This window comes from Falco cherrug, chromosome 6, assembly GCF_023634085.1.
Source record: "Falco cherrug isolate bFalChe1 chromosome 6, bFalChe1.pri, whole genome shotgun sequence".
Taxonomy (NCBI): Eukaryota; Metazoa; Chordata; class Aves; order Falconiformes; family Falconidae; genus Falco; species Falco cherrug.
The window spans coordinates 12,750,524-12,775,908 of record NC_073702.1 but is presented as its reverse complement, the minus strand read 5'-3'; the positions used below and the strand labels follow the sequence as shown (position 1 = coordinate 12,775,908).

The window sequence follows — 25,385 nt, the reverse complement described above, 5'->3', positions numbered from 1 at the left end:
TAGAATGTATGCAAATAAATACTTCTACATGAGTTTGATTTTTTTGTTAGCTTTTGTATGATTAGTGTACAAAAATGAAAGACATTGTCCAAGTTTGAGTTTCTCTTACTTATTTAGTCACTGCATTACACTTTCTATTATATGGTACAAATAAAAAGAACGCTGTTTTCCTTTGCAGTGGTATGAAAGACTTTGACAGAAAAGCAGTGATTTGGTTTATGTCAGCCCAGGGCAGTGAATGCTCCCCTTCACCCAGGTTAAGGTGCATGTGGAACAAGTTGATGCTTGACAAAGAAAAAGCCATCCTCCAGAGGTCAGCTGATAGACTGCAATCCTGGGTACTTGTGGTGGCATGCAGTGTTGCTTTGTGGATGCACTGTTTTTTGAACTGTGGCTCAACACTTACTGGTTTTGCAGTTGCTACTGGAGCAAGGCTTGGGGGCCACTTTTCCAAGTGCTGTTGGTAGTTGAGCAAGGGCTGTGTTACTGGATTAAAACACATGGTGCTGTGTTGTGCAGGCCTGTGTTCACTGGACCCTGTGTTCGGTCTGCAGGGATTGCTTGCCCAGGCAATTTTTAGTGGGCTGACTGGGGATGCTAAGTCAGCTTGACAGAGAAGAGAGGGAGTGGCCCCAGTGAGAGCCTGTTAGACACAGTGTAAGTACCACAAGTTCACTAGACACCCCTTTTGGCAGTAATGCAAGATAAGGCTCTTGAAGTTGTTTGGGGTTTTTTTGTTGAATGAACTTGTTCATAAAATGGACCTTCAAACTTGTCAAATTGCACTAGTACTGGATCGTTCTGAGTTTTCCTACTGGTGACCTGAGGGACCCTGAAGCATTTGGGAGTGACTCCTTGGCCCAGCAACTCTTGCAGGAATAGTTTTCTGTTCTCTTAGTGGAGGCAAACTGTTCAGGGACATAGACAGTGGTACTCATTGTGCTGGGAGTCAGAGGTGTGTGATGTCTTCCTCCCTTGAAAATGTAGTTTCATAAAAATGCAAGCAGGTTGAAACTGCTCCATGGCATCCTTTAAGTCCTTTTGCCTTTTCCTGGGTGTTTGATAGTGGGCTCCTTCCAGAGGAATTGAACAGTTTCATCACAGGTTTTATGCACAGCCCACAAGGTTTGTTGCCCAGCGGCTAGGGGTCACAGCAGGTCTAGGATCTCTCAGTCTGCTCAGTGGCAGGTTAAGTTCCATTTGCAGAAGATGCATTTGCATTTTGGTAGGTGATACACATATGATAATGCAGAATGGCAACCCCAGAGAATTAGAGTGCAGAACTTATTGATTCTAGCTTTAAAGATGACTGAAGACTTACCTACACAATCCTATAGACGAAGCAGTGGAAGAGGGAATTGTTGCAAAGCCCTGTAAGTTATCAGTGACAGTCCTAACACTGCATGCTGTAGCACAACTTGTAGCATCTTTCAATTAAACTGTTGAAAACCCTTGATTGAGATTTGAATGATGACAGGATTTTTAGACAAGCTAGATTAATAGCATCGTCTAGATGCTGTAGTTTTGATCTTGCAGTAAGGGCCCTTAATCAGAGTTCTTCACACTGTCATAACTCAGCTTCAGAAGCAAAATTCCTCTTTCCCTGTCCCCTGTTACTTCAGCAACATACTGTTCCTGTGTTTTTGTAAAGTGCATGCAGAGTCCTTGTATTGGCTGTTAAACCAAGGTCAGAATTAACTTCTTGTTTATAGTTAAAAATCTAGACCTGTGCTATGGTGCTTGAAGCCTTCCAGCTCCTCTAAAGTGAGTACAGAAAGGTAAATCTTATCTTGAGTTACATGCTAAGATAATTTAGTTGGTAAGCTATATGTAGCTCCTAAAGGTAACTTTGCTTTCAGGTGACTGAAACGTGCTGTGGCAATGTCTTTTTTGGCCAGCTACTCAGTTTCAGTCTCAGTAGTATTGCCTGCTGCTTCACGAACACCCAAATTTTGTTTAGAAACAAAAAAAATCCCGCCATAATCCATTCAGGCTCCAGCCAGGCTAGCTTTTTTATGTTTATTGCTTCTGCATTAGACCCAGAAGGTGGACTAATGTGCATGAAAGATAGTCTGCTTTAGGTTTTGATTTGCTTATTCTTCAAACCAGACAGTGCTTGCAGGAACTGGGTAGTTTTGAAGACAAGTGTTTGCAGAAAGTGTAGTCTGTTTTTGTTGAAGGAAAAACAGCAGAACTCCGTAATGTCTTCAGCAGGCAGCTGTATATTTGCAGGAAGGTGCCAGTCTGTGGCTGCAAAGACGGCAGAATTAACACTTTACTACTAACAAAGATTGACTAAAAATGGGTATGTTGCCCTTCTTAACTCCTGCCTTCCCTCTAGAATCTCCTCATCTAAAGCCCTACGTGACCTGTCAGGCACTTTCTCTGCACTGTTTGGCCACACTGTAATTCAGCTGTGCCTGTCCTCATGTCAGAGTTGAGGCACTGCTGCCTGCATAGTCATTCTGCTTCAACAAGGGCTGGAAGCAGACCGTGCTCTTGTTCTCCTTGTCAGCAGTATTTCTCCCTCTCCAGCCAAGTACCAGAGCAGAGCTGCAGTGTGTAGGTATCAGTAAGTGCAGGATTGTATTATGCTGATGGTGTGTTGTGATACTTCTCTGATAACATTTGATTACTTTGCAACAAAGATAGAAGTTACTGTGGGCTAGATTTGGTACATCCTATATTCTTGTTTACCCTAGGGCCTGTATATTTAAGGAAGTTGCAAAAAATATGTGTAGTTTTGTCCTTTTTAAGGACCAGATAGGCATTATCCCCAGCTTGTGTCCTAAAAAGTTTGTTTTCTGTTTGTTTTCAGTAATTAAGGTGCTGACAAGTTTTGACTTCTTCATCCTCATAAACATGAGTGAAGTTCAGGCTATGGTAGAATTCTCCGTGGAGCTCCACAAATTCTTCAATGTGGATTTGTTTCAAAGAGGGTAGGTAGTGTGTTCTTTCAGACTTTACTGTGGTTGATGGCTGATGTTGGAAAGACCTTAATGGGTACTGTTGTGTAGTGTTGCTTCATGTATTATTGACTATTTTTATAGTGATTTGAAAAATTTTTATTCCTTATTGGAAAGACATATACTTTCTAGGAATTAAAATTAAATACTCAAATAATCTGGCCTAAAACTGAAGTTGTCATAAAATACTTTTTTTGTCTAATTGGAGAAGAGGGAAGCTCTGTAGATTTGGAGGGTAGATTATATTCTTATCCAGGTCTTTACCCTTTCATATCTTAATTTATGTAATCCCATTTGTTTAAAATACAATAGGTGTTTCTCTTGAATCCTTTAAAAATGTTGATTCCCCAATTAACTCATTAGTTTTATCGGTTTGGCAGTGGAGGACTTCACCAGCTTCTCTCCTCCTCAGTGTGCTGTGACTCCCCACTGCCTCTTTAGACTCTCCTGACCTCCTCTTACTCCACCAGGTCTCTGTAAAAGGCTTGTGCACGTTCCTTTCACTTGGTATTACCTGATTGTCCTCAGATTACTTTGTAAAGTCCTCCTTTCCTATGGCTGCATAGGAAATAATCCTTTGTAGCTTATTTTTTAGTTAAACAGTATTGGTCATCTGGCATTGTGGTGCAATGCCCTTCTGATAGTCTTCTACAGACTACAGTAAAAATGTCAGTATTGTAGTTCTTATGATGTTTGTTTTAGATAAATCTGGTTGAGGCTGTGCCAGCGCTTACAGATGGGGAACATATATATCAGTGTTGATTTATGATAGCTCCTTTTTCCAAAATATTGTAGAATAACTTAGAAACATATTAGTAATAAGAAAATACATTTTTTATTTTAACCTTGTCATAATTCAGGGCAAGTGGGGGAGTCATTTGTTTTGGTAGGGTTGGTTTTTTTTGTTTGTTTTCTGATTTTTCTGACAAGCTGAGTTGATGAAGGCGAAGTAATCAGAAAATTTCATTGCTTTGGGATGCACATAGTTCCTCCACCTTGAAGTAACCCTCTGGGGTGGGTATTTTGGGGAAGAGTGATATTAAAAAAAGGTAGGATTGGGAGGGAGCTCAGGAGAAAGAGGCTGTTATAAAAAATGTATCTTGGCTAGCTAGCCTCTATCTTTGCCATGTTATGTTAGTTTTCATCTATATTTTGTTCAAGCTAGCTTTTCTCTAAATTTGACCTGAAGGTGGTACTGACAGAAGCAATGATCCATTATGCTTGCTACCATTTTCAGTGAAAGTATATGTAAAAAACTATGTCCCCTTTCTAGGGAAAATTGTAATTTCACTCTTCATTGGAAGAGAAGGACTAAGGAAGGCTGAAGAGGTCTCGGAAAACACTGAGAATATTCTAACTGCTTCAGCAAAAAAGCAGAGTCTGCTGAACTGTAGACTTTTTTAATCTCTGAAATTGGTGGGGAAGGAGAGGGTAGAATATGACAGTTGTTAACTCTAGTAGAGAAGAGCCTGAAAAGAAGAAAGTGTTTTGGTTGTCTTAACTTTACATTTCAAATGATTCCTTAGAAGGGTAGTTGAGAAGCAAAGCACAGCAGTATAATTACCAGTGCTCTACTTGGCATCTTTCTCTTTAGCTTACTCTTTAAAAAGCGGTAAATTCACAGGGCAAGTTCAGAGAGGTGGAATGCTGACATAATGAGAAAAGCGACAGGAGTAGATAGATACTACCTCTCTGGTTTCAAGCTGAACCTGTAACTCTGGGCATGTTTCCTTAGAAAGCAATGTTGGGAAGGAGAGGGAGCTTCCAGAATAATGCAAAAGACTGAGCAGTGTGGCTATTGCAATGATTTCTGTGAATCTGGGTAAGTTCTAGTATTTTTCTAGGGCACTGTTTTTGTATTTATTGGAGACAGGATGTAATATTTATGCTGGCAGAAAAGCTCTTGTATGATGGATTGAATCAGCAGAAAAGGAAATCTTTAGTTTCATTGTTAGCCTCCTAGTTTTGAGCTACCACCATGTTCAGTGTGGTTTCTCTCACCAAAAGTCAGATATAGAATTGATAGTACTCTGGGTTTGTTTGGGATTGTGTGCATTCAAGCCTACCCGGCTTAGCCTGACTGTCTCATACTGGTAGAAGTATAGTGACCTTCTGAATTGTGTAAAATAAAATGTTGGCTGTTGCAAGTAATCACATCAAGTTGATCAAGCTCCTTCTTAAAACTTAGCAGATTTTTATTCAAACTGTTTGCTTGGAGAGTTCATAGTCTCACTCTTTTGATTATTGGAGATGTCATAATCTCCAGCCTAAATTTCATTCTGATCAGTTTTTCATTGTTTTTTTAAACAGCTTTTTTCTGTTCTTTGAATGACACTATCAGTTCGAGTGTTGACCCTGATGTATTTTTAGATGTCAGTCTTTTGTCTCCTTTATTAAATATGAACTGAATCAGTTGAATCTGTGGCATTTCCCCACCCTCCCTTTCTGTCCAGTCCACATATCCCACTATCCAATCAAAACCATTATTATCTCTTCCTGGTTTTATAGCTATTTGAAGAAATCTGCCAGCTGTTGCATCCGACTGTAGCATGTTTTCTTGGATCCATATCTGTAGTGACACTATTGCCAGAAGCACTTATGACTTTGTTTATGCTAACAATTAATTTGCTACGTTAGGAATTAATTACTAAAAGCAGTGTTAATGTCCCTACATCTCTGTGCATCTAGGGTTACTTCAGTCTAGATTTAATCTCATCCTCTGGACCAATTGTTTTGCATTGTGGATGTATTTTGAAGTTGTTCATACCAGTAATTGGTTCAGGCCTTTTTGTTCTCGGGGTGAGGAGGTTGAAGTGCATTTTGTGACAAGTAGATCAGAGCCTGTGTTTAGTTTTTTTCCAGGAGATATCTAGGTGATATACACGGAAGGCTCTCAGTGAAATGAAGCAGCACACAGCAAACCAGGATTGTTTGGGAAGGTGCCTCAAAACCACTCTGCAGATGTAAACCAATCCGCAGTGCAGACAGCCAAAATTTCTCATAGTATTTCACTCAAGATCAAATCAACTCACTGTTATAACTATGTTACTCTCCTAACTGACCCTTTAAAGCAGACTGTTTTCTTTATGTTTAGGTAATTTGTTTTTCTAAGTGGAGGAGAAATACACAGAGCAGACACTTCATTCTAATACACGAGACTTGCTTTTATGTGTAGCTCCCTGCTTCTCATCTAGTTCAAGAAAGGTTGTTCTATGTCTGTGGTGATTCTGGTGGTTAGCTTCCTCTGACAGTTGCACTGTAGCTGTAAGTCACAGAAGTATGTAGTAAAGTTAAATAATAGAGTAATATCCTTATCTAATACAGCTATTTCATTATATTTTGTTACAACACTGTGCCACTTGCTTCAAATAAGGCTTCACAATTTTCCTTTCTGAACTAGTGGAATGTGATGATGGGGAAGTTTTGCTCAGACAGTGATTGATATGTGAGTATTGTGTGACAGAATGAATAAAACCAGTGTAATTGTTTGGTACCTGTGAGAATGATGGTGTGAGATAGTGATACTTCAGGCTATTTTGTCGTCTTTGTTCGTAAAAGCTGCAGTTACGATTTTGGCTCTGTAGTGCTGACCTTTTATAAATGTGAAAGGAAATAAAACAAAGCTTGGGTGCGATGTGGACTTCAGAAGTGGAGAATGAGTTGAGTGGAAAACTGATTGGATGATTGCGCTCAAAGAGTTGTCAGTGGTGCAAAGTCCAACTTGTAGCTGATGACTAATGGCATCCCTCATGGATTGATACTGAGTCAGTAGTTTACTGTTTTGATTGACAACCTAGACAGAGTGCCTCCTCAAGTTTTTGAGTGATAACAGATTGTAGGGAATGGTTAGATAACCTGGAGAATGGAGCTGGGGCTTTGTAGGGATCCAACCAAACTGGAGAAATGGGCTGGTAGGAATGTCATCAAATTAAGGGCAAATGCAAAGTCCTCCAGACGGGGTTGAATAACCCCGTATGTCAGTGCAGGCTGGGGACCAGCTGGCTAGAAAGAAAGCACCTTTGCAAAAAAAGCTACTGGGGGTCCTGGCGGACAACGGGTTGAACATGAGCCAGCAGGGTGTTGTGGCAGAAGAGGGCCAATTGCATATCATTCTGTAACAGTGAGAGGAGAGTGTAGCAGCAGGCATAGTTCGGAAAAGTAAGGTCTCCATCCTTTCTGTGTTATGCTGCCTGATTTCCTGCCAGCAGTTTAGCAGTGCTGTCAGGCTGTATTTCCCATTTACTTTGTTTTCAAACCAGGCTACTTGTCTTTCCATACTGACTTGCCTCTTTGAAAAATCTGTAAAATAGTTGTTCAATACATACATATCTTTTGCAAAAATACTGTCTCATACACTTGAGAACTATTAAGAGGTATAGGGTTTCTCTGTGATGAGAGTTACTGCCCAGAGTGTGGGATTTCTGAACATGTATGATCAGTTTATTTACTTTCAGTGCTGGAGATAGGGAAAAGTTGGTTGGGTTTTTTTCTGTTTGGCCAGTATCTTTGGACAAAAGCTGTTTCCTGAAATCATTTTTTGCCACACTGATAAATACTGTGTCTGTGTCACTGTGCTTCCCTATTTATATTTACATTCATATGTTTATTTCTGTAAGTCCTTTAACATAAGGACTCTCCTGTGTTTGCACAACAGACAGCTAGCTCTTAGGTTTATTACTGAAAGGCCTATTCTGCCTACTTATAATAATTGTTAATAAGAATAATCTTTCAAAACTTTATCAGCAAGCCATGTTCCAGGGAACTGAAATGAAAAGCAGTTTTGGCCATAGAACAGATGACAGTGTTCTCTTAAAACATTTTTGTGTGCGCTTAGAGCATTGCATGCTTGTTTTCTCTAGTGGTGATGTTATCAGTTCTAGATGGACAGAATGTATGATGTCCTGGTAATTTGATTTTGACTTATCTTTTCCTGGTGTTTAAAAATTTGTGCAGATAGGAGGTTGGGGGACACCCGTGGCAATTTTAGCACTGTTTGTAACAGAAGTTTGGGATTTTCACTTGTTACACTTTCTGCTCTATCTTCTGCCGCTGCCTTCTGATGATTATGAATGTTATTTACAATGCTGTTCTTCAAAGATGTTGTTACTGTAAGAGCAAGTTGTCTCTTACTTGGTTTTCTGCTGTGGACTGTGAATGCTTACCCTCCATGTTTACATATGTGTTTTATCTGTGTCAGCATCCTGAACTGAGGTGTAAATGTTTTGAGCATTTCTGAATTCAAACAACTGGTTATTGAAAGTGCCACAGTGCTTTTTTAAAAGTTAACACTGCAGTTTAACTTGCAGTTTTCCCCACCGACTCACGAATTCTAATGCCTAACTTGCAATAGTTAGATGAGGTTTTCATTTCTCTGGAGCTGTGTACTGCTTTTTCATTTGTGAAATGATAAATCGAATGAGCTAAAGAAACTTAGCTGATGGTTTGTAGTTTAGCATAGTGCACGCATTGCTGCAAGACCTGCTTTGAAAACAGCTTTAGTCTATGTTTTCCCTATATCCGTGCATTCTTATAATGCCAATGTTAAATTCTTACTTTATCACTAATAATTTATTTTTTTCAGTAATATGCATGCATATACAACTGGCCAAAGCTGGATTTAGGTGGTTTTCAATAGCAATGTCTCTATGCATGTGCTTTGTCTTTTTTTTATTATTATTTTTTGTAACAGTTTTCTTTGTGAAGTAGAGTATCTGCTGTTTCATTGCAGGTGTCAGAAACAGAACTCGGTAATGGTTATTTCAGCTAAGTGTAAATTTGTTGTTAACCCAAGTAGCCTATGAATGGTGCAAGTGAAATAAAGTATTAACAGTAGGTCTTCATTACAGCTGCAGGTTTACATTTGTGCCCGGTGTGTCTAGTTATCTGTTACTTCACTTTGTTCTGGGATAAAACAGTCTTGCAAAAGCACATCAAGAGTTTACATTAGTAATGTGAGTCTACCACAATTTTTGAAGTGTTTTGTTTTATAAATACTGTTTAACAGATGGAAGAAGAATATTAAATACCTTTCACAGAAGAGACTAGTGGATTCTAACATAAAGCACATTTTTTTGAGGTGTATCATACCTGAAATCAGGTTATTAGTAAGTTTTCAGTAGCACGAAGTTGCTTGTGAACCTAAGTCCTATTCAAAGTCAAAGGAATTTAAGCTTCAGAGACTACTGGAAATGACAGTCTCATGGTGTTCTTGTGTGTCAGGGATTTATGTTTTTTCCATGTGCAGATACTTGCTGATGTGTCTGAGCAGTACTGACCTTTTATGCTTCCATGTGTGTGATTATGTAGTGTAGTGTGAAAGAAAATACACAGAATCAGAATATAAATTTTAATGAATCTTACTACAATTACACAGTAATTTCATGAGAAATAATGCAATATATGAGAAGCGGTTGGGTTTTTTTTCTGATCCAGTAAGTTGTCTACATTGGGTTTATAATGTATTAACAGAAAACTAAAATTTGAAGAGTACTCTTTCAGTACAGCCACTTTTCTTTCTCTTGGCTGCGTCAGGAATGAAAAGGTTTTGTCCTTACAGAAGTAGCCTCTCTTAACATTTTGTAATGTTAGCATATGATCAAATAACACACCCTAATGGGCAAGGAACATTCAGACTCACCTGTTTGGTTTTCTATTTAATTCATACAGCTCAGCCATACTTTTACTTTCAAACTGCATTTCTGTATGACACAGCTTTCTGGAATTGTGAATTGCCTTCTGACATGTTGCTTATCTTCTGAAGTGTTGTACTGTGATCTTTACTTAATGTAGTACAGTCTACAAAGGGAGAAGAAAGCTGTCAAATTTGTCTAACAGTTGCAAGATGAACTCTGATCTTCAGCTTATGGTTTTACAATAATACAAATAGCAGTAATATGGATTCAAGTTTTGGAGGGTTGGACTGTAAACTCAAGGGACTAGACTGTCTAGGACAAATAATGCAAATACATTTGGTTTTATTCTTTTTTAAAAGTGGATCGGTTTCTAATTCTAGTTCAACAGTGGATGCACACACACAGGTCCTGCTTGCTCTGAGGCAAGAATGGGTAAGACTGGGAATGAACAGTGTGGAAGTTGTATTTTAAGTTGGTATTGCTTCAGAAGTTAAAAGTTAATATCACCAAATATCCTGTTATACTTTCTGATGCAGGATGTCTGAGAGGCCAATGACATGGTCTAGTCCCAAAGAGCAATAAGAATTTGAAGTACCATGTGATGGTACCTTAACGTCTTGTTTTTTAAAATGAAAAGCTTTGTATTTATTGAGAACAGGATTTGGAAAAGTAAGTGGAAAATTGAGCACTGCTTCCTTTGAGTTAGCTTAGAAATTAAGGCTTTTGAAGTATACTCTGCCTTAGCTGTGTGAGAGGAACTGAAGACAAGAGGATGTTGTACTGCCTGTCTTCAGATAACAGAGTTCAGTGCCTGTACAAGGAGACTTCTAGCCATGCAGGGAAGCTTTTCTAGGGGTCACCTAGAGCTATTGTCAGTTGGGCTTCTGCTCTGAAGCCTAGAGAATCCCTCTACCCTGTGTTAATTCCTAAAAGACTAGCGTCCAGCTTAAGAAGTTAAATCAGATCCTGAAGCTACCTGGTTTAGGTATGGATTCTGATGTGTAAAGATGACAGTACAGGTGCTTATTTCTTCAATCATTATTCATAGAGGTCTAGCTAACAGTTGGTAATGGTAGTTGTCCCGGAGGTGTGTTGGAGTTTTTCCTGCATTTCCACCCCCATCCCCACCCCCACCCGCCCATACTGATGCAAATAAAATACCTTAAATTTTGTCAAGTGTTTATGGGTACTCATTGCATGTTCTGGACTTCTCAGATATTGGGTAGCAATTTCAAATCACCTGATGTTAAACATCATCACTTTTGCATTTGAAATTGTTATTTTGCAACTGAAAATATTTTGTCAACTCAGAATTAAAGCTGTCTAATGGCATCCCATACCCTCCAGGCATTGAATTTGGCAACAGAACAAAAAATAAACAGCTCAGATGTGTACTTACACCATCTTAATGTCTTGCTGGAGCCTGACAGCACTGTGATAGCTGCAGCTATTTTGTGTGACAGCAAGGTTATATGTAATTGTGATATGGCTTATATAATTTGTCCTCCTATGAGGACTCTGTCTCAGGAGTCTACGTAATTCCTTCTTTCTTTATGCAGCCAAAGAAAGATGTGTCTTGTGTACGTAAGGCCAAGTACCATTTCACATTGCAGAGTAAAGATCGTATCTTGCCGTGAGGACTGTCAGCAGAAACATAAGTGAGTTTAGTGAGGGAGTAAATGACAGCGTAAGATAGTCTTGAATATAAAAGTATTTTCTCTGGAGAGAGAACTTTTTTTTTTTATTATTTGTAGAACAAGACAGCTAGCTTCTGTGTGTTGTATGAAGGAAGAATGGGAGTAGGTGTTAGCTGAAGACATCAGAATAATGGTTTTTTGAGTATGTACCTTTTTCTAAATCTACGCGTTTTGCTAAGTTCAGTTTTCTGGAATGGCATGTGACAGCAGTAGCAGTTTTAACTTTGCATGAAATACATGTTTAGTCATTAATATCGCTAATTTTGAGACTCTTTCAGGGGTTAACACTCTTTTTTGTGCAGAAGCATGTAGCTTCTGCACGGGCTTACAGTTCAGACTGTGTCTGTGTGGTGGTAACCAGGGGAAAACCAGGGAAAAATATGTCATGTGTTCTGCCCTATTTATGTGTGCTTGGTTAATATACATAATAGTTACAGCAGAAAGGTGATTATGTTGGTTCTTTAGGTTAGTTTGCCATCTGTAGCTATCTGAAGGAAGGGAGGGAGAAAGATGCTCATTCTGTGTTCCAAAGTCTTGACTGCCATGTGATACAACAGAAGTTCCTGGTATGGTGTCCCTTTGTGTGTCTTCCGCTGCACATACATGTAGTCATACCTTTATGTGTACCTGTGTCTGTAATCACAAACAGCAGTTCACTGGATCGTCACATTCTTCAGAGAGCATATAGCTTTATCTGTATACGGAACCAGTCTCAGTCCACCAACTCAGATGTGCTGCCTCCACTTCAATCAGGTGCTCTCCCAAAAATATCTTCCTTTCTCACTCCTTAAACTTCCTGTCAATTACTGTATTCCCTGTCAAGTAACTTCTCAGATTTTTGGAATTTTTTTTAACCTTATTTCATCCCACTCCACTTGTTCTCCCTTTCCTAGATTCTAACTCGTGTTGGCAGTGGGCAAGGAAGCTCAAGGCATCTCCAAAGACTTAGAGGCCCTCCAGACTGGACCATCACGTTCATGCTTATCCATAAATGACTTCATTTATTTCTTTGCAAAATTTTAAAATTGCTTTTAAAAATATGTCATGTTTCTCCAGAGAGATGATGAATACCATTTACTAAATGATCAAGACCTCTGATACCACTCATTTGTATTTGCATGTGTTATTAATGCAAGAAGTAACTTCCAGGCTATTGGAGGTGATCAGACTGGGGAGGGGAAAAAAAGGTGTATTTTCCACCTGTGCCACTTTCTTTGAAATACATGGTTGTGTAACTGCCTGAGCACTGATTTTGGTGGAGGGAGAGGGTGAGAAGGATACCCAGCATAGCCCACTGTTAATACCATGAACCCAAATCAGTTGTGAAACAGCATTCTGGTCTAGGGATTTGTAGTTGGTTTGAGCCAGTACAACCACATGTATCTGCCAAAAGGTGTGACTATGCGTGGTCTTCTCCTGTTTGCTCTTGCAGTTATGCAGTTCTGTGGTCAATAAGACAGGCTTGCTTTTGGCAGCAGTGTCGTTGGAGAGTGGATTAAGCTGGCAGGAACGCTGGGGTAAGAGCATAGGGGTAACAGATAGGAAGATCTGTTGGATGACAGCTGCCTGAAGAGGGTGGTCCTGCTTCTGGTGCTTCCTATGTGCTGCTGTAATGCTCTTCTACCTTAGGGCTGGTCAGCTCAAAATGATCAGCCAGCAGAAAAATAAAAAACCAGAGAATATGATTCCAGTTTTGCTGGTTTATCTCCCTAGCCCACATAAGGATCGGATATTCTGTCAGTGCTGGTGCACAAGGAGTATAAAATACACAGGAGGGATGGGATCCCTGCTTCTGTCACCAACTAGCTTTTGGTTTGGTTTAACTATAATGCTGAACTGCATCCTGAGAGAAATGTTTGTAGAAGTTCCAACCTCTGTGTTAGGAAGACATCGCTTGAACAGGAGAAGCCATTATGTCAGTATGATCTGCTGAGTGAGAGCAGACCAGAGATTAGTATGTTTTGAAACAAAACCTCTGTTTGAACTTCTGCATTCATCTCAGTTGGCATCCCTGCCCATAGGATACAGAGTTATGTCAGACATCAGGTACGTCAACTCTAATTTCCCTAAAGCTCTCATGTAGAGATACAGAACTTGCCTGGCGATGCCTTTTTGCAGTTTCCACCTTCCTTGCTGCTGGCTGTTTCATGCCACTGTAGTGCACTGCCTTGTCAGCTGCGCTGGCTGAGCTGCTGTAGAGGCCTGCTGTAAGCTGAGCTGCTGAATTGCTCCAGTTTGCAGAACTGCTCTGCCAGTAGTGCATTGGTATCATTGAGGAAGGTGGCGGTGTATTGCGGCAGGAGGGACAAGAGTGAGCGCCTGGGAGGACAAGGAAGAGGAAAAGAGGAAAACAGAACTCCTTAAACTTGATTTCTTGCAAAAATTCCTTATGTTGTAGAAGTATAGCCTCATTTTCAAGACATTATTCTTGGTATTTCCTTGTTATGAGGAGTGGCAGGCAGGATTTCCTAGATGCCCACTTGCATGAGTGACAAAGAGAAGGACTTCAACAACTGCAGAAGGACAAAGGGACCCACTCTGATACTTGCTGGGGAAAGGGCCCTAATCACCCCTAGAATGCCAAGTCCCTTTCTGTAGGTCAGCTCTGAAAGGAGGAAGGAGATGATAGAAAGGCAAGTCTGCAGATCCAGAGCAGCAGAGACCTTCAGCTTCCAACTCTCCAAGGAGAGCTTGGATTCTACTTCAGTGAGTTTTGCAGATCCCAGCTTACAGGGAGCAGTGGTAGGAGGTCAACCTCATATGGGGAACACAAGGATTTAGATACTCATGTCCATGGAAGGATTGAGGCTCCTCAGTATACGTTTATAGTAAGTCATACCGTCACCTTGACCATCTCAGCGCTTCAATCTTATTACTATGGCTAGTGCTTCTATGGACTTTTCCCCTTTTCCTCGTCATACTATTCTACCCTTTGCAGTTTTCATCTCGTAGTATTTTTGCATGCCTTTCCTTCAGCAATTTGTTTCCTACCTTTCCTGAATACATTCCTACAAACAAGTTATTTCAGATTATCTTGGATATTGTTGGAAGTTTTTTGCAGTGCTTTTTACAGCTTTCTCAAAACAAAAGCCTTTGACAAAACGCAGACTTTTTAGAAAAAGGATTTTTTTTGTTTGTTTGCTTGTTCAATTCTTACGACTTGTTGAACAGGTTCCGTGGGTGCTGTATGTCTTCAGGATAACCAGCTTGTGGAACCTGGCGGGAGAAAAATGTGTTTGGTTACTCGAGTCTATTTGTGGTGCCCATGTAATTTGTTTAAACTGTCATCAGAAGGTTAACTCTTGTGAGTTTGAAATTTTTAACTTTGTTCTTCTAAGGGTGTATTTACTGCCATGTACTAGATGGGGTGGATGTTTGGACACCAAAGATACTTTTGCTGTAGGAGGTGGCTCTACCGTGGGAAAAATAAGAAGTCTCTTCAAGAACAGCAACTTCTTCCTTTTCATGAAGGGTTAAGAAGTGGAGTGTTTGGGAGTCTCTCTCTTTCAAATCTTGAATGCTCACCTTACTATTTGACATTCATGAGCTTTTAGCATCATCTTAATAAGAATGTGAATTTTGGAATTTAGAGAAACAGGTCTTGACTTCTGTTCCTAACTTTTCATAGCTTGCTTGTAACATTGTTCTGTAATATTCCCTTGAGATTATTCCTTAAGAATTATGTTAATAATGAATGCATAAGCACAATACACAGTGAGTAGATCTTCTTCTCTCAATCTTTTTAGAGTTGAAACTCTTGAAGTTGGGTGAAAAAATAATTACAGGAAGTGACAGTACAATTTCACGTTTTTTCTGAGCATGGAGTCCCACCAGCAGCTCAACCTGACCTAAGCCCATGTTATGTCACTGAAGGGAATGGTCCCACTGTCTCCCCTGGCTGTGCAACCCTACCTTCTCTAATAGCCTCTAGGGGATTCTTTTTTTTTTTTTTTTCCGCTTTCCAGGTGGATGAGCATGTTGATCTGATTTACCATACAGTTGCTGGAATATGAAAACTTGTTTGAGGAGAGGCAAAAACATGTAAAAGGGGTTTTGGACTGCAAATTGCTCCTGCTGGTGGCAGCTCTGTCTTAAGCTGACTTAAATGAATCATGGAACTGTGCCTTACTTGAAGGAAAAAAGATAGATGCTTCTGATTTTTAAAGACTTTTTTTGGTGTCCTAATAACATCTCACAGCACTATGTTATATTTGAAACTATAATGATTCAATTTAATAAATTGAACTGGAGGAGCTAATGTGACTTCCTTGAATGACATAGTTTTCTACAGGGGGAAAGATGAAGATTTTGGTAAGGGGTAGAGTGATGACCTTTATTTGATGTATCTTACATAAGACACAGCAGTTCACATGGGCTTTTTTTTCATGATTTTTTGCAGTAATTTTCTTTATGGTACCTGAATTTCCATCCCTGGTTTAATGGATGATTTATTTGCTATTAAAACAGAGATTGCCTTTCCCTAAAATAAGCTGCAGAGTGAATTGTAAGGCTTGTATACTTGATTACTAACAGATGAGAGGAACAGAATTGCACAGCTGCAAAACTTAAAAAATTTGAAGGACCAGTGAATGCCAGAAAATGAGTTGTCAGACTTGTCTTCTGATCTCCCATCTGTTGTGTTTGCTAAACCTTGATTTCAAAATTAACGTGTTATGATGTGTCTGAGTAAAACCTGCTGCCTGTGAACAAGGGGTGGAACTTTGAAAATTTGTGACTCTGGTTACCAGGAAAACCCAGTGTCCCATACCTTTGCCCCAGAAAACCAAAGTGTTCAAGCTGCTCAGTGGTTAAACACTTGTGATATGTCATTTGCAAGGCTAGTATGCTGAATCAAAAAGTCAAAACAAAGAATACTTTCAAGCTAAATAGAGTTAAGTAGTTGTCATATAAGAGAATATGGGAAGTCATTAACCCTGAAGATGAGATTCATGGAGCTATTATAATTTAAAGAAGTAAGGTAATTTAGTATGATTTCTTTCTTGTTCCTTTCAGCAATATTAGGAAATAAAAGAGGAACTAAAATTATGAACATAAACTAATAGGAGTTAATACATCTTTGGCTAAATAAGACCTAACCTAGTATTGTATGTTTATATGGCTCTTTAAAAAAGCACTACTTATTTGAGAGTGTTCCCTTTTCAAGTTTTTAAATAAATATTCATAGCCACTGCAGGAGTTCTGCCTGAATGTGCCTGTGGTAAGAACGTGGAGAAAAGGCTTTTGTAATAATAAGGCAAAATCCCTAGCTGCATTTACTTTGCCCTCTCTCCTGTTTTATGTACTTAATCCTGTTTCATAACAAGGTGCTGTGGCTTATTTAAGGTATTAGGCTCCCAAATAATTCTCATCAAATTTTTGGTCTAAGAACTGTTTTGTTTATATATATATCTTTAATTGTCAAAAGTAGTGTGTGCCATAGACATGTGAGGTAAAAGTAATTCACTTTTCAGGAAACTTGCTTTCACATAGATGGGAACCTTTTATCTATTTCCTGTAAGTCTGCCCTTTTTGTTTTATTTGTCTTAATAAAGATGTGTTAGCTAGCCGGGAAATACTGGTATTTCTCATAGAAGGGTTTGATAAAAGATTTTAAACGAAGTCTTTTGGGCAGGATAATTTTCCTGCTGCTCAAGTATCTGAATTAGCATTTGTTAAATGAGATAAACCTTACAATTAGCTGAATGTAATCTCTTGTTGGTCCATATTAGAAGTATATACTACAAAGTGACTGCAGGATAAGAATCTGTGTGTTCCACACCTGTATTAAATAACCTACTGTCTAAATAAGCCCTTTAACTAGTTTGTTGGCCATTTGGTAGTCTGTGGGCCCCGGCTGGGTTTGGTAGGATCATATGTTTTTAGATGACTGTAGGTTTCTCCTGATGCGGAAATTTTCTCTTTTTACATTTGTCACTTTGATAATCATAGTTTCCTTACCTGTGTCTTTATTCTGTGTCTATTTTATATTCTCTTACTTCTGTTCCCTTACACCTTATTTTACTCCCCTCCTGATTTTCCTCTTGGCCCCTTATTTGTGTGCCTTTTTGCAGAATACTTAAAAGCTTACAAAAAAAAATATCTGCTGAATTTGTGGTAATGTTTAAAATAGAGTATTTGTGTTCCACAGTCATTTGAAATGCTTTAAACATCAGAAGCAATCTTAGATAGCCTTGAAAAGTGCATGTATGCTGATATTTGTTGGTACAGGCTTATGACTGGTTGTGTGAAACACTAAGTATCTTTACTGCTTTTAAGATGGATTTTTATAAATCCATGAAAGAATTAGTAATGTAGGGTCTCTGCAGTAGCAAGGGGCTTAGCTTGTAGGAGAGAGGGATGCTGAACAGAAATAAAAGAATGTTCTCTCTCGTTGGATTCTTTCAATATTTTGCTGACCCAACCTCTCGAAGCAGCAGGAGTTTCTGGTAGTACAGGTTTGCTTCTGTGGGAGGAGGTGTGATCTGTAGAAGAACAGTAGAAGACACAGCTCTTTCAGGGTCAGTCTGACACAGCTGTTACCAATGGCATCACTGCCTCCAGGGCTACCTGTTCCTTAGGAGACTCACTCCTCTGTCCATTTTTCTCACAGTTCCTCATTTCAGTGCCACATTCTGTATTTACAAAGCAGCATTGCATCCCCAGCTCTGTTTCCCCATGCACCAAATGAAGCATGCTTGTCTGAGCCATTGCTCGCCTTGGAAAAAGAAGTCTTAGTGGTGGTCTCTAGCAGAGGGTGTGTTTTCAACAGGGCCTTGCATTCAGTAGATCCCAAGAGCTCTTCTGAGGTTTTGTGTATGCAACATTGCAGCTGTTCCTTCCTTTGGTGAACTGATAAATTTACAAGCTGCCATGCAGGTGAACCAATGTGGATATGAATTTTGTAGTCCATGATGTTCAATGCTTGCTCTTGTTGATGTGACTGAGCGCATTTAAGTGTGCAGTGAGTGCAGTAAGGTTCAGGGAAAATGAAAAGGCGCGCTTCTGCCTTTCCTCTGCCTGGCAAGAGGAACTGCAAAAAACTTTAACCTCAACAATGAATTGTATTATGAAGCTTTTTCAGGACGTTCGTTTCCCTTTGGAATGCACTTTAGCTGGAAAAGTAGGTGATTTTTCAAGTAAATGCTCATGCAGCTATCTCTGTAAAAGTACATGTGCTTTTCTAATGCATGAGCTTTTTATGTTTGTTTAATAATGGTTGTTCTTCATGATGGCATTTGCACACGTTGCTGCCTGTGGTCCCATGTGAGAGCATTAAAAAGTCAAAGAGCTATTACTGCCTACATTTCCTTTTTTGTTGATAGCAAGATACGTTGCGGTTATTGATAAACTTACTTCTTGCTCAGATTATAAATTACGTTTTTTCAACAAATGTGGTGAAAAAAACTTACTTACGCCCATTTAAATGGTGATCCCACTGAAAAAAACCTGTCAATTTTCCTGTGTTGGGAAAACATTTTCTGGCCCATGTCGGGTTTTGAATTGTCAAGATTTTAATGCAGCTTGATGGAAAAGATTTAATCCTTTATATTGATGGACAGTAGAAGTCTCCTCTGCCTACAGGAGAGTAGTAATTCTGACTGCCTTTTTCAGACCTTTTGCTGCAATGTCTGTAGTAAGGACAGTAAGCTGTAGATATCCTTGAACCTTTTAATAGCGTGATTATGGATTTGCATATGATTATGTTGAGGACCACATGAGATAAATGGACATCAGCAAGTGCACACATTTATTTATGGAAGAAAGACCGCATAGACAAGGGATGGCAGAAATCTCCTGGATAGTTAAAAGCTCTCCACTGGTGACTTTTGGTTTGCTTGTGTATGTTTGTTGCAGTAAATGTCTCAAATATTTAGGCTGTCTCACACATTGTGAAGCCTATGCAAAGGTACCTCTTGGGGGATGGATGTGGAACTGTTCCAGGACAAAGCTTTTAAGCAGTGCAACCAGAGCCAGAGATAGGGTGTTCATCCTTGGCCTCACATCTGTGGGCAAAATAAGTAAAGGTAAATGCTGGAAGCATTTAGAGGAGAGGTTGGCACATTTTCAGAGGTAGCGTTGTAGATTTTTTTTTTTTCCCCTCAGGTTTATGACATTGGAAGTTTAATAGGAACTGGAAGATGCTGCCTTTCAGAGAAACAAGCAAATCGGCAGTTGAGAAGTGTCTTGCCTGTGTACACACAGGTACTGAGTTTAGACTCAGGAAAGACAGGAGCTGGAATATGTTCTATTCACAGATGTGTCTCCAACTTGTTTTGTGTACTAGCTCCCAGCCACACGCACTTCTTGCTGTGTTGCCTTCTGGTCATCGTGTTGTAAATCGCTGAGCCCTGTTTTATAGGTTTCCTTTATCCTCTGGGATCATAGGCTTGTTCAGGAAGGGATAGTAACGTGTCATACATAGTCCACCCTTACGCTGAAAGCAGGGTCAGCACTTGATCCAAACCATGTTGCTTGGAGCTCTTTCCCTTTGGATCTTGAAAGCTTCGATGGGTGGAGATTCCACAGCTTATCTGGGCAGCCTGTCCTGTTGCTTAAGTTATCTTTAAGACTGTTTCAGGTCTCAGTTTACTTAGTCTCCCTTTGGAGGCTGTCCTTCAAATCACTCATTCAGCAACATGAATGTCAAGCAGTTGCAACCTGCTCATTGTCTTGACAAAATGATGCTAAAGATTCTCTCAAATTCTGCTCTTTGTGTGGTGTCAGACCTTCATTCAGTGTCAGTCTGCTGTTCATCCCAAATCTGTTCCCTGTGCTGCCCGTACTGCAGTGACTCACATTAAGACTCTACTTCATTAGCTGCCTTTGTAGTCTAGGCTTTTAAATGTTAAACCATAGCTGTATCATCAAAGATGATCCAAATGCACCTTGCTGAATTATCAGGTGGTGATTCTAAACATCATGGCGTAATCTATCAGGGCAATTTAGCAACTACTGCATATCAGGTGCTTGCCCTTGGTCAGTTTTTTACTGTGGTTTTGTTTTTTTAAAAAAAATCATACTGTGAATTACAGTTCTTGCTGGTACTTCTGTTGTTTTATTCTCTGTTTAGCAAAATACTCTGCTATCCTGCTTCAGCTCATAGAGCAAAAGGTAACAAAAGGTCCTTACACTGATGGATGCTTTGTTTTCATGGGTGATTAATGTGTGTTCTTACAGTATACCACCTTTCTGAATACCATTCATTGATTCTTCAAAACAAGGAGAGTAGTTTTAAAGTGTCTTTGTCAAAATATATCTGACTTCTTTGTTATCTGAAAATGGCAATCCTTAATAATCTGAAAATGGTGTTTTCCTCATTTAACACAGTCAAAAGAGAAATAAAGGAGCAGGTTTTAACTCAGTTTTTTTTCAAATTATTGTTCTAAAATCTTCACTAAAAAATCACTACTTGTCTAAGCTGTAAGAACCCCAGTAATTTTCTGGAATCTTACTGGTAATAGAAAAGCTTGATCTGTTTTCTCTTTTTAATATTTCTGCTCTGGAAAACAGTTTTACATAAATGTTGAAAATAACATAGAGCTCCTGTATCTATAATCAGTAAGGCATTTTTCCAGGTTGACATCAGAGTCAGGACTTGAAAAGGAGCCATACTGGTGCAGGGTCAGTTTGAGTATTCCTCTGTCACGCTCCTGCGACTTACAGGTACATGTCAGAGAAAATGCACCGTACAAAGGCTGGTCACGTGAATCTTACTGTCTTTGCTTTAGCACAGGCCATGCCACTTAAATGTTTGTACCATGTTCTCCATTCCTGTGGCATTCTAGTATACACACACTGATGGAAACAAATTGTTGCACCTTCTGAAAAGTTGTAATACTAAATCTGCAACTGCGCGTGTTTAGGTCTGCACATGCCACGTCTTGGAAGATGCTGGACTGGGGTTTAAAAGCATTGGTAGACCCAAGCTACTTCATCTATTTGGGCACATTTCCCGTACCATCAGCAGCATGTTCTGTAGCATTGTTATTATCTGGGATTTTCCAGTACTCGGGATACCTTCATTTTCTCATTACATAAGATAATGGAAAGTTGATTGTATTCAGATCTTATTTACGGAGTCTTTTAAAGATACTTGGAATAATTGAATGTGGTAGGCAAGTAACAAGTCCTTGATGCTGAATTCTCATGTGGAAACTCAAGCAGATACAATAGAATAGATCAGGTTTATGGGTCAGTTGTTGTGCAGGTGGGAACTAAACAGTGTTTATGGTATAGCTGGGAAATAGCTGAAAGTGACTTGGTTTTGTGGGTTTTTGTGTAATAGAAAAGGAAGCATTGTGACACAAATTGATTAATGAGTTGAACCAGAGAGAGAAGGAAGATGAGGAAGGCAGGGCTTGAGGAGAAGAGTGACAAGGCTTTGTGCTTTTTTGGCTGTTTTTTTGTTTTGTTTTGTGGGGGTTTTTTTGACATTTATTTTAAAATTTGCTGTCATATGAGGAATGTGTATCTTAACTTTAGAAAGCATTTCACTATTTTATATATAACAAATGTAATTCCTTTGTGAATAAAGGACCCTGTTTCAGTATCATAGCTCTTCTTTTGCAGATAGATCCTTAATACATACGGCACTTAAAGATAAGTGACTGAATAATTTGGGTAGATATTGTGTAGGAGGTTGTTTTCATATTTAAATATCTTGATGCAGTTAAACAATTGTTTCAAAGGTACAGGCACAAGGTCTTGAATTGATGTTTACATATTTGCCCTGAGCTGAACTCCTGCGGAATTTTATTATTCAGATTAACAGGTGAATGCTTTATGTTATAAACTGCTTAAAGTAGAAATCTGGTGAAAATCAAAGCCACCTGTCTCAAACAAGCAAACAATACACTTTTATCTCCCCATTAACTCAAATTAAAATGTATCAGGCATGTAAAGGGTTTACTGGATATAGGGTAGAATAGTCTGCATTTGCTTAATTGCTAGCAAGTAATAACAGGAGAAGGAAGTATGTCCTAACAGCTTTTTGGTTTCATAAATTACATTCTAAACACAACCAATTCTATTGATTGCTTTCTTTGAGGTCTATGTTGTAAGCAGTCAGTAGCATCTTTAGGGCAAACAAGTCTTATTGCATTAAGTAATAGGAGTATCACATTGCACCTTTTTTCTGCTTGATGCTCATTTTTTGTGTTGCCTATGCCTTTCATTTTACCTTGTTACAGTCCTAATTTGTTAGTGTGTCCACATTTGGTAAAGTTGTTAAGCCTTAGTTAAATTTATGCTCTGTAGAGCTGTCACATGATTCTAAACATGAACTGAGAATGGTGCAGATTTGGGGTACTGTAAAGTCTAATAAAGCAACCCAGTCTGGTAGGTTAGAGTGAGATGAAGTAAAATATCGGCATGTCTGTGAACTACTGAGATGTAATATTTAATATAAACCATACCAACAATTTTTCATTCTTTTCTTAATACCTGAAGTAACAGCATGCTCAGCCGTGACAGGCTAGTCATATGGATCATGGGAAGATGCAGCTTGTAGCGATAGGGTGTCACGCTCTTGATAAAAATTTACTGTGGATTCAGAAATGACTCTGTGAAGCTGAGGCTGGTAGAAAGTATATCTATCCTTGCTGAGGATATTATACATTATAATGTATTCTGTGTCCTCAGCATAGGTGAAATGAGTAACTTAATGGAATGAAGTCACATCTGACCCAGAGAAAAGGAATATAGCAGTGTACTAGATTGCATCCTGCTGGGTTAATGTTGAGAGGGCTTTCTTAACCTCCTCAGTTCCTTATACTCTTGGAGAAGATGACAGTGCAAACTTATTTTTTTTAATCCAATACAAAATGAATTAAATTAGCGCTTATGAATAAGTTAAGAAATGTGTACGGTATCGTGTTTGACCTGTGGGTTTCTAAAAACAAAATACATAATTATTAGTTTGCAATGGGTTAAGTTTTACTGGATTTTTAAAACATTTTGCTGTCATCTCCTACCTCTAGCAGTATTGCTGGTTCATTAAGTGTCTTCTGTTGTAAAGCATTCTTTGATGCATAGTTTTGACCAGACTCAAGCTGACTTTAATTTTGTAGGATTACATGGAGATATTTTTTTTTATTGGTTGATTGTTAGGCTAGTACACGCTTGCATCAGTTGCTAGTGAAGTCCTGGATGGTCAGCTTCAGTTGAAGAGTTAGAAGCCAATATCAGAACAACACAATAGATTAGAGTAGTTCGGATTTTAATAGTGAGAATGATGAAAAAGAACCACAAGAGTTTTGAGTGTGTGTACACTGTGAGTGGAATACAAAGGGTAGATTGCATACTCATAAGAACATTTAGGACAATGCTTCTGCCTAAAAAGGTGGGTTTGTCTTCTTACTCTCTACTTGTGAACATTCTTGCTCTCTCCCTTTTGTTGGTGTTAGTGTTTGTGGAGCTGTGTGGTAGGTCATGTCATGTCATCTCACTGAAGAGCTGAAGCTAACCCCTTCAGACAAAAATAAATTATCTGCAATGGGATGAGATGGATAGAATGTGTCATCCAAGTGTATTTATGGGTGCTTGTATTATGTAAAGATTTCTATAAAATTGGTATGGTGACAGTTAGGGATTTCATAGATGACAATCAAGGTTGGAAACAGTATGGGGCTGAAAAAGATGAGAAATGTTTTAAAGATGGGGGCAGACACCCTAAAGACATCTGTGGGTTTGGGATTTTTAAATTATAGGCTTCAAGCCTCCGGTTCCTGCCTTTGATAGCATAAAGGCAATAGTACTATGCCTTAATACAGCAAGCGCTGTCATATTTTGCCTAGTGTGACCCTTTATTTGCACTCTTTAGTATCTGATGGCCACAAGCAATGTAGAGAGTGTCTGGTAAGTGGTGTGATTTCTAGGGATCCTGGAGGGGGCAGGGAGCATGTTGCAGTTTCACAGATAGCTCCTTCGGTGGCAGAAGAGGCTATAGTAGTCCTGTAGATACGCTACATGGTAGATCCTTCTGAGATGGTTGTAGTGTAGCTGACAATCCTAATTGTTCATTCATATCAGTGTAGTTTACCATGTATCTCCATAAATATTTGCCTCAGCCCTGTGAGGTGTGGAAAGACTAGTTCTGTGTTGAGTCTTCCTTCTTTTGTTCATGTGTTGGCTGTCACTCTGGTAAATGATTAAGAAAAACAAAAAAACACAATAGGATGAAGAGTCAAAATAAGACAGTTTCAAGCTTCTTAGACTTTAGTGCCCTGTTCCTCCTTGTTACTCTCCGTTTCTGCCTTTCATTGTATGCATCTGTATATGGTGAATGAGATGTGCTATACCAGGTGTTGCAAGTCACTATCTTTTGCTTTAGCTTTTACCAGATCCGTGCATCTATGAAAATTCCTCCAAGAATTCCACACAAATTAGAAGCTAGCTTGTTACATGCAACTGGTAAGTGCAAAAACTTTTAGTAAATGAAGTCATTATCTTGCTTGCTAACTAAGGGAGCATAATTTTTGTCTTATATTGTTACAACTAATATAAAAGTGGTTTTTTATTTTGTTATTAACACAACAAAAATACTTACTGTTTCATGATGACCTGCTGCAAAGCTAGCTTGTTCTTAGCAATGAGACTTAAAAGTTGATTACAGAATTCGTGTTACTGTTTTTCTTCTGTTAACTTCCTTTGCTGATATCAAAACATGGTGATTCCTTTATATAGTGTTCTCTGTTTTTTCCACTGATCTGCTCAGTTTTCTCCATGTTTCAGGCTAAGATAACCAGGGGCAGATCACATTTAAGTAGATACCTTGAAGTAGTGGAGAACTTCAGATACAGACTCTTAGACAGATTACTAAGCCCATTTTTTTCTGAAAAGAAGGTTTTGAAAGAATCCAGCCTTGCTGTTTTCAAACTTGCTGTCTTGCTGTCCAGTGGCAAAGCTGAAAATTGACTTAACCTCCTGAACGGAATTACCCACTTCCTCATCTTTTTTCTTTTATTAACCTGGCACTCACTTTTGGTTTCTTTGTCCAGGCAAACTGAACCTGGAGAAATGTGTTAGTGCTCTCCTAATTCTGTGAAGCCTGCACCTCAGCATGCTGTAAAAACATGAAAAACAGTAAATGA

The 25,385-nt window shown here is 39.0% G+C and overlaps 1 protein-coding gene across 7 annotated transcripts in view; it reads left to right on the top strand.

Moving 5' to 3' along the window:
* FAM135A (family with sequence similarity 135 member A) overlaps positions 1-25,385 on the top strand; it is a 99,972-nt gene that overhangs the window by 24,359 nt on the left and 50,228 nt on the right. For 4 of the 7 annotated variants that reach the window (XM_055713420.1, XM_055713419.1, XM_055713421.1 and 1 more), the window contains 2 exons: positions 2,819-2,939; positions 24,626-24,705. In XM_055713420.1, coding sequence (XP_055569395.1) covers positions 2,819-2,939; positions 24,626-24,705 — 201 coding nt within the window. The remainder of the gene's footprint in view (positions 1-2,818; positions 2,940-24,625; positions 24,706-25,385) is intronic. The other 3 variants (XM_055713417.1, XM_055713416.1, XM_055713418.1) reach the window with 1 other exon arrangement.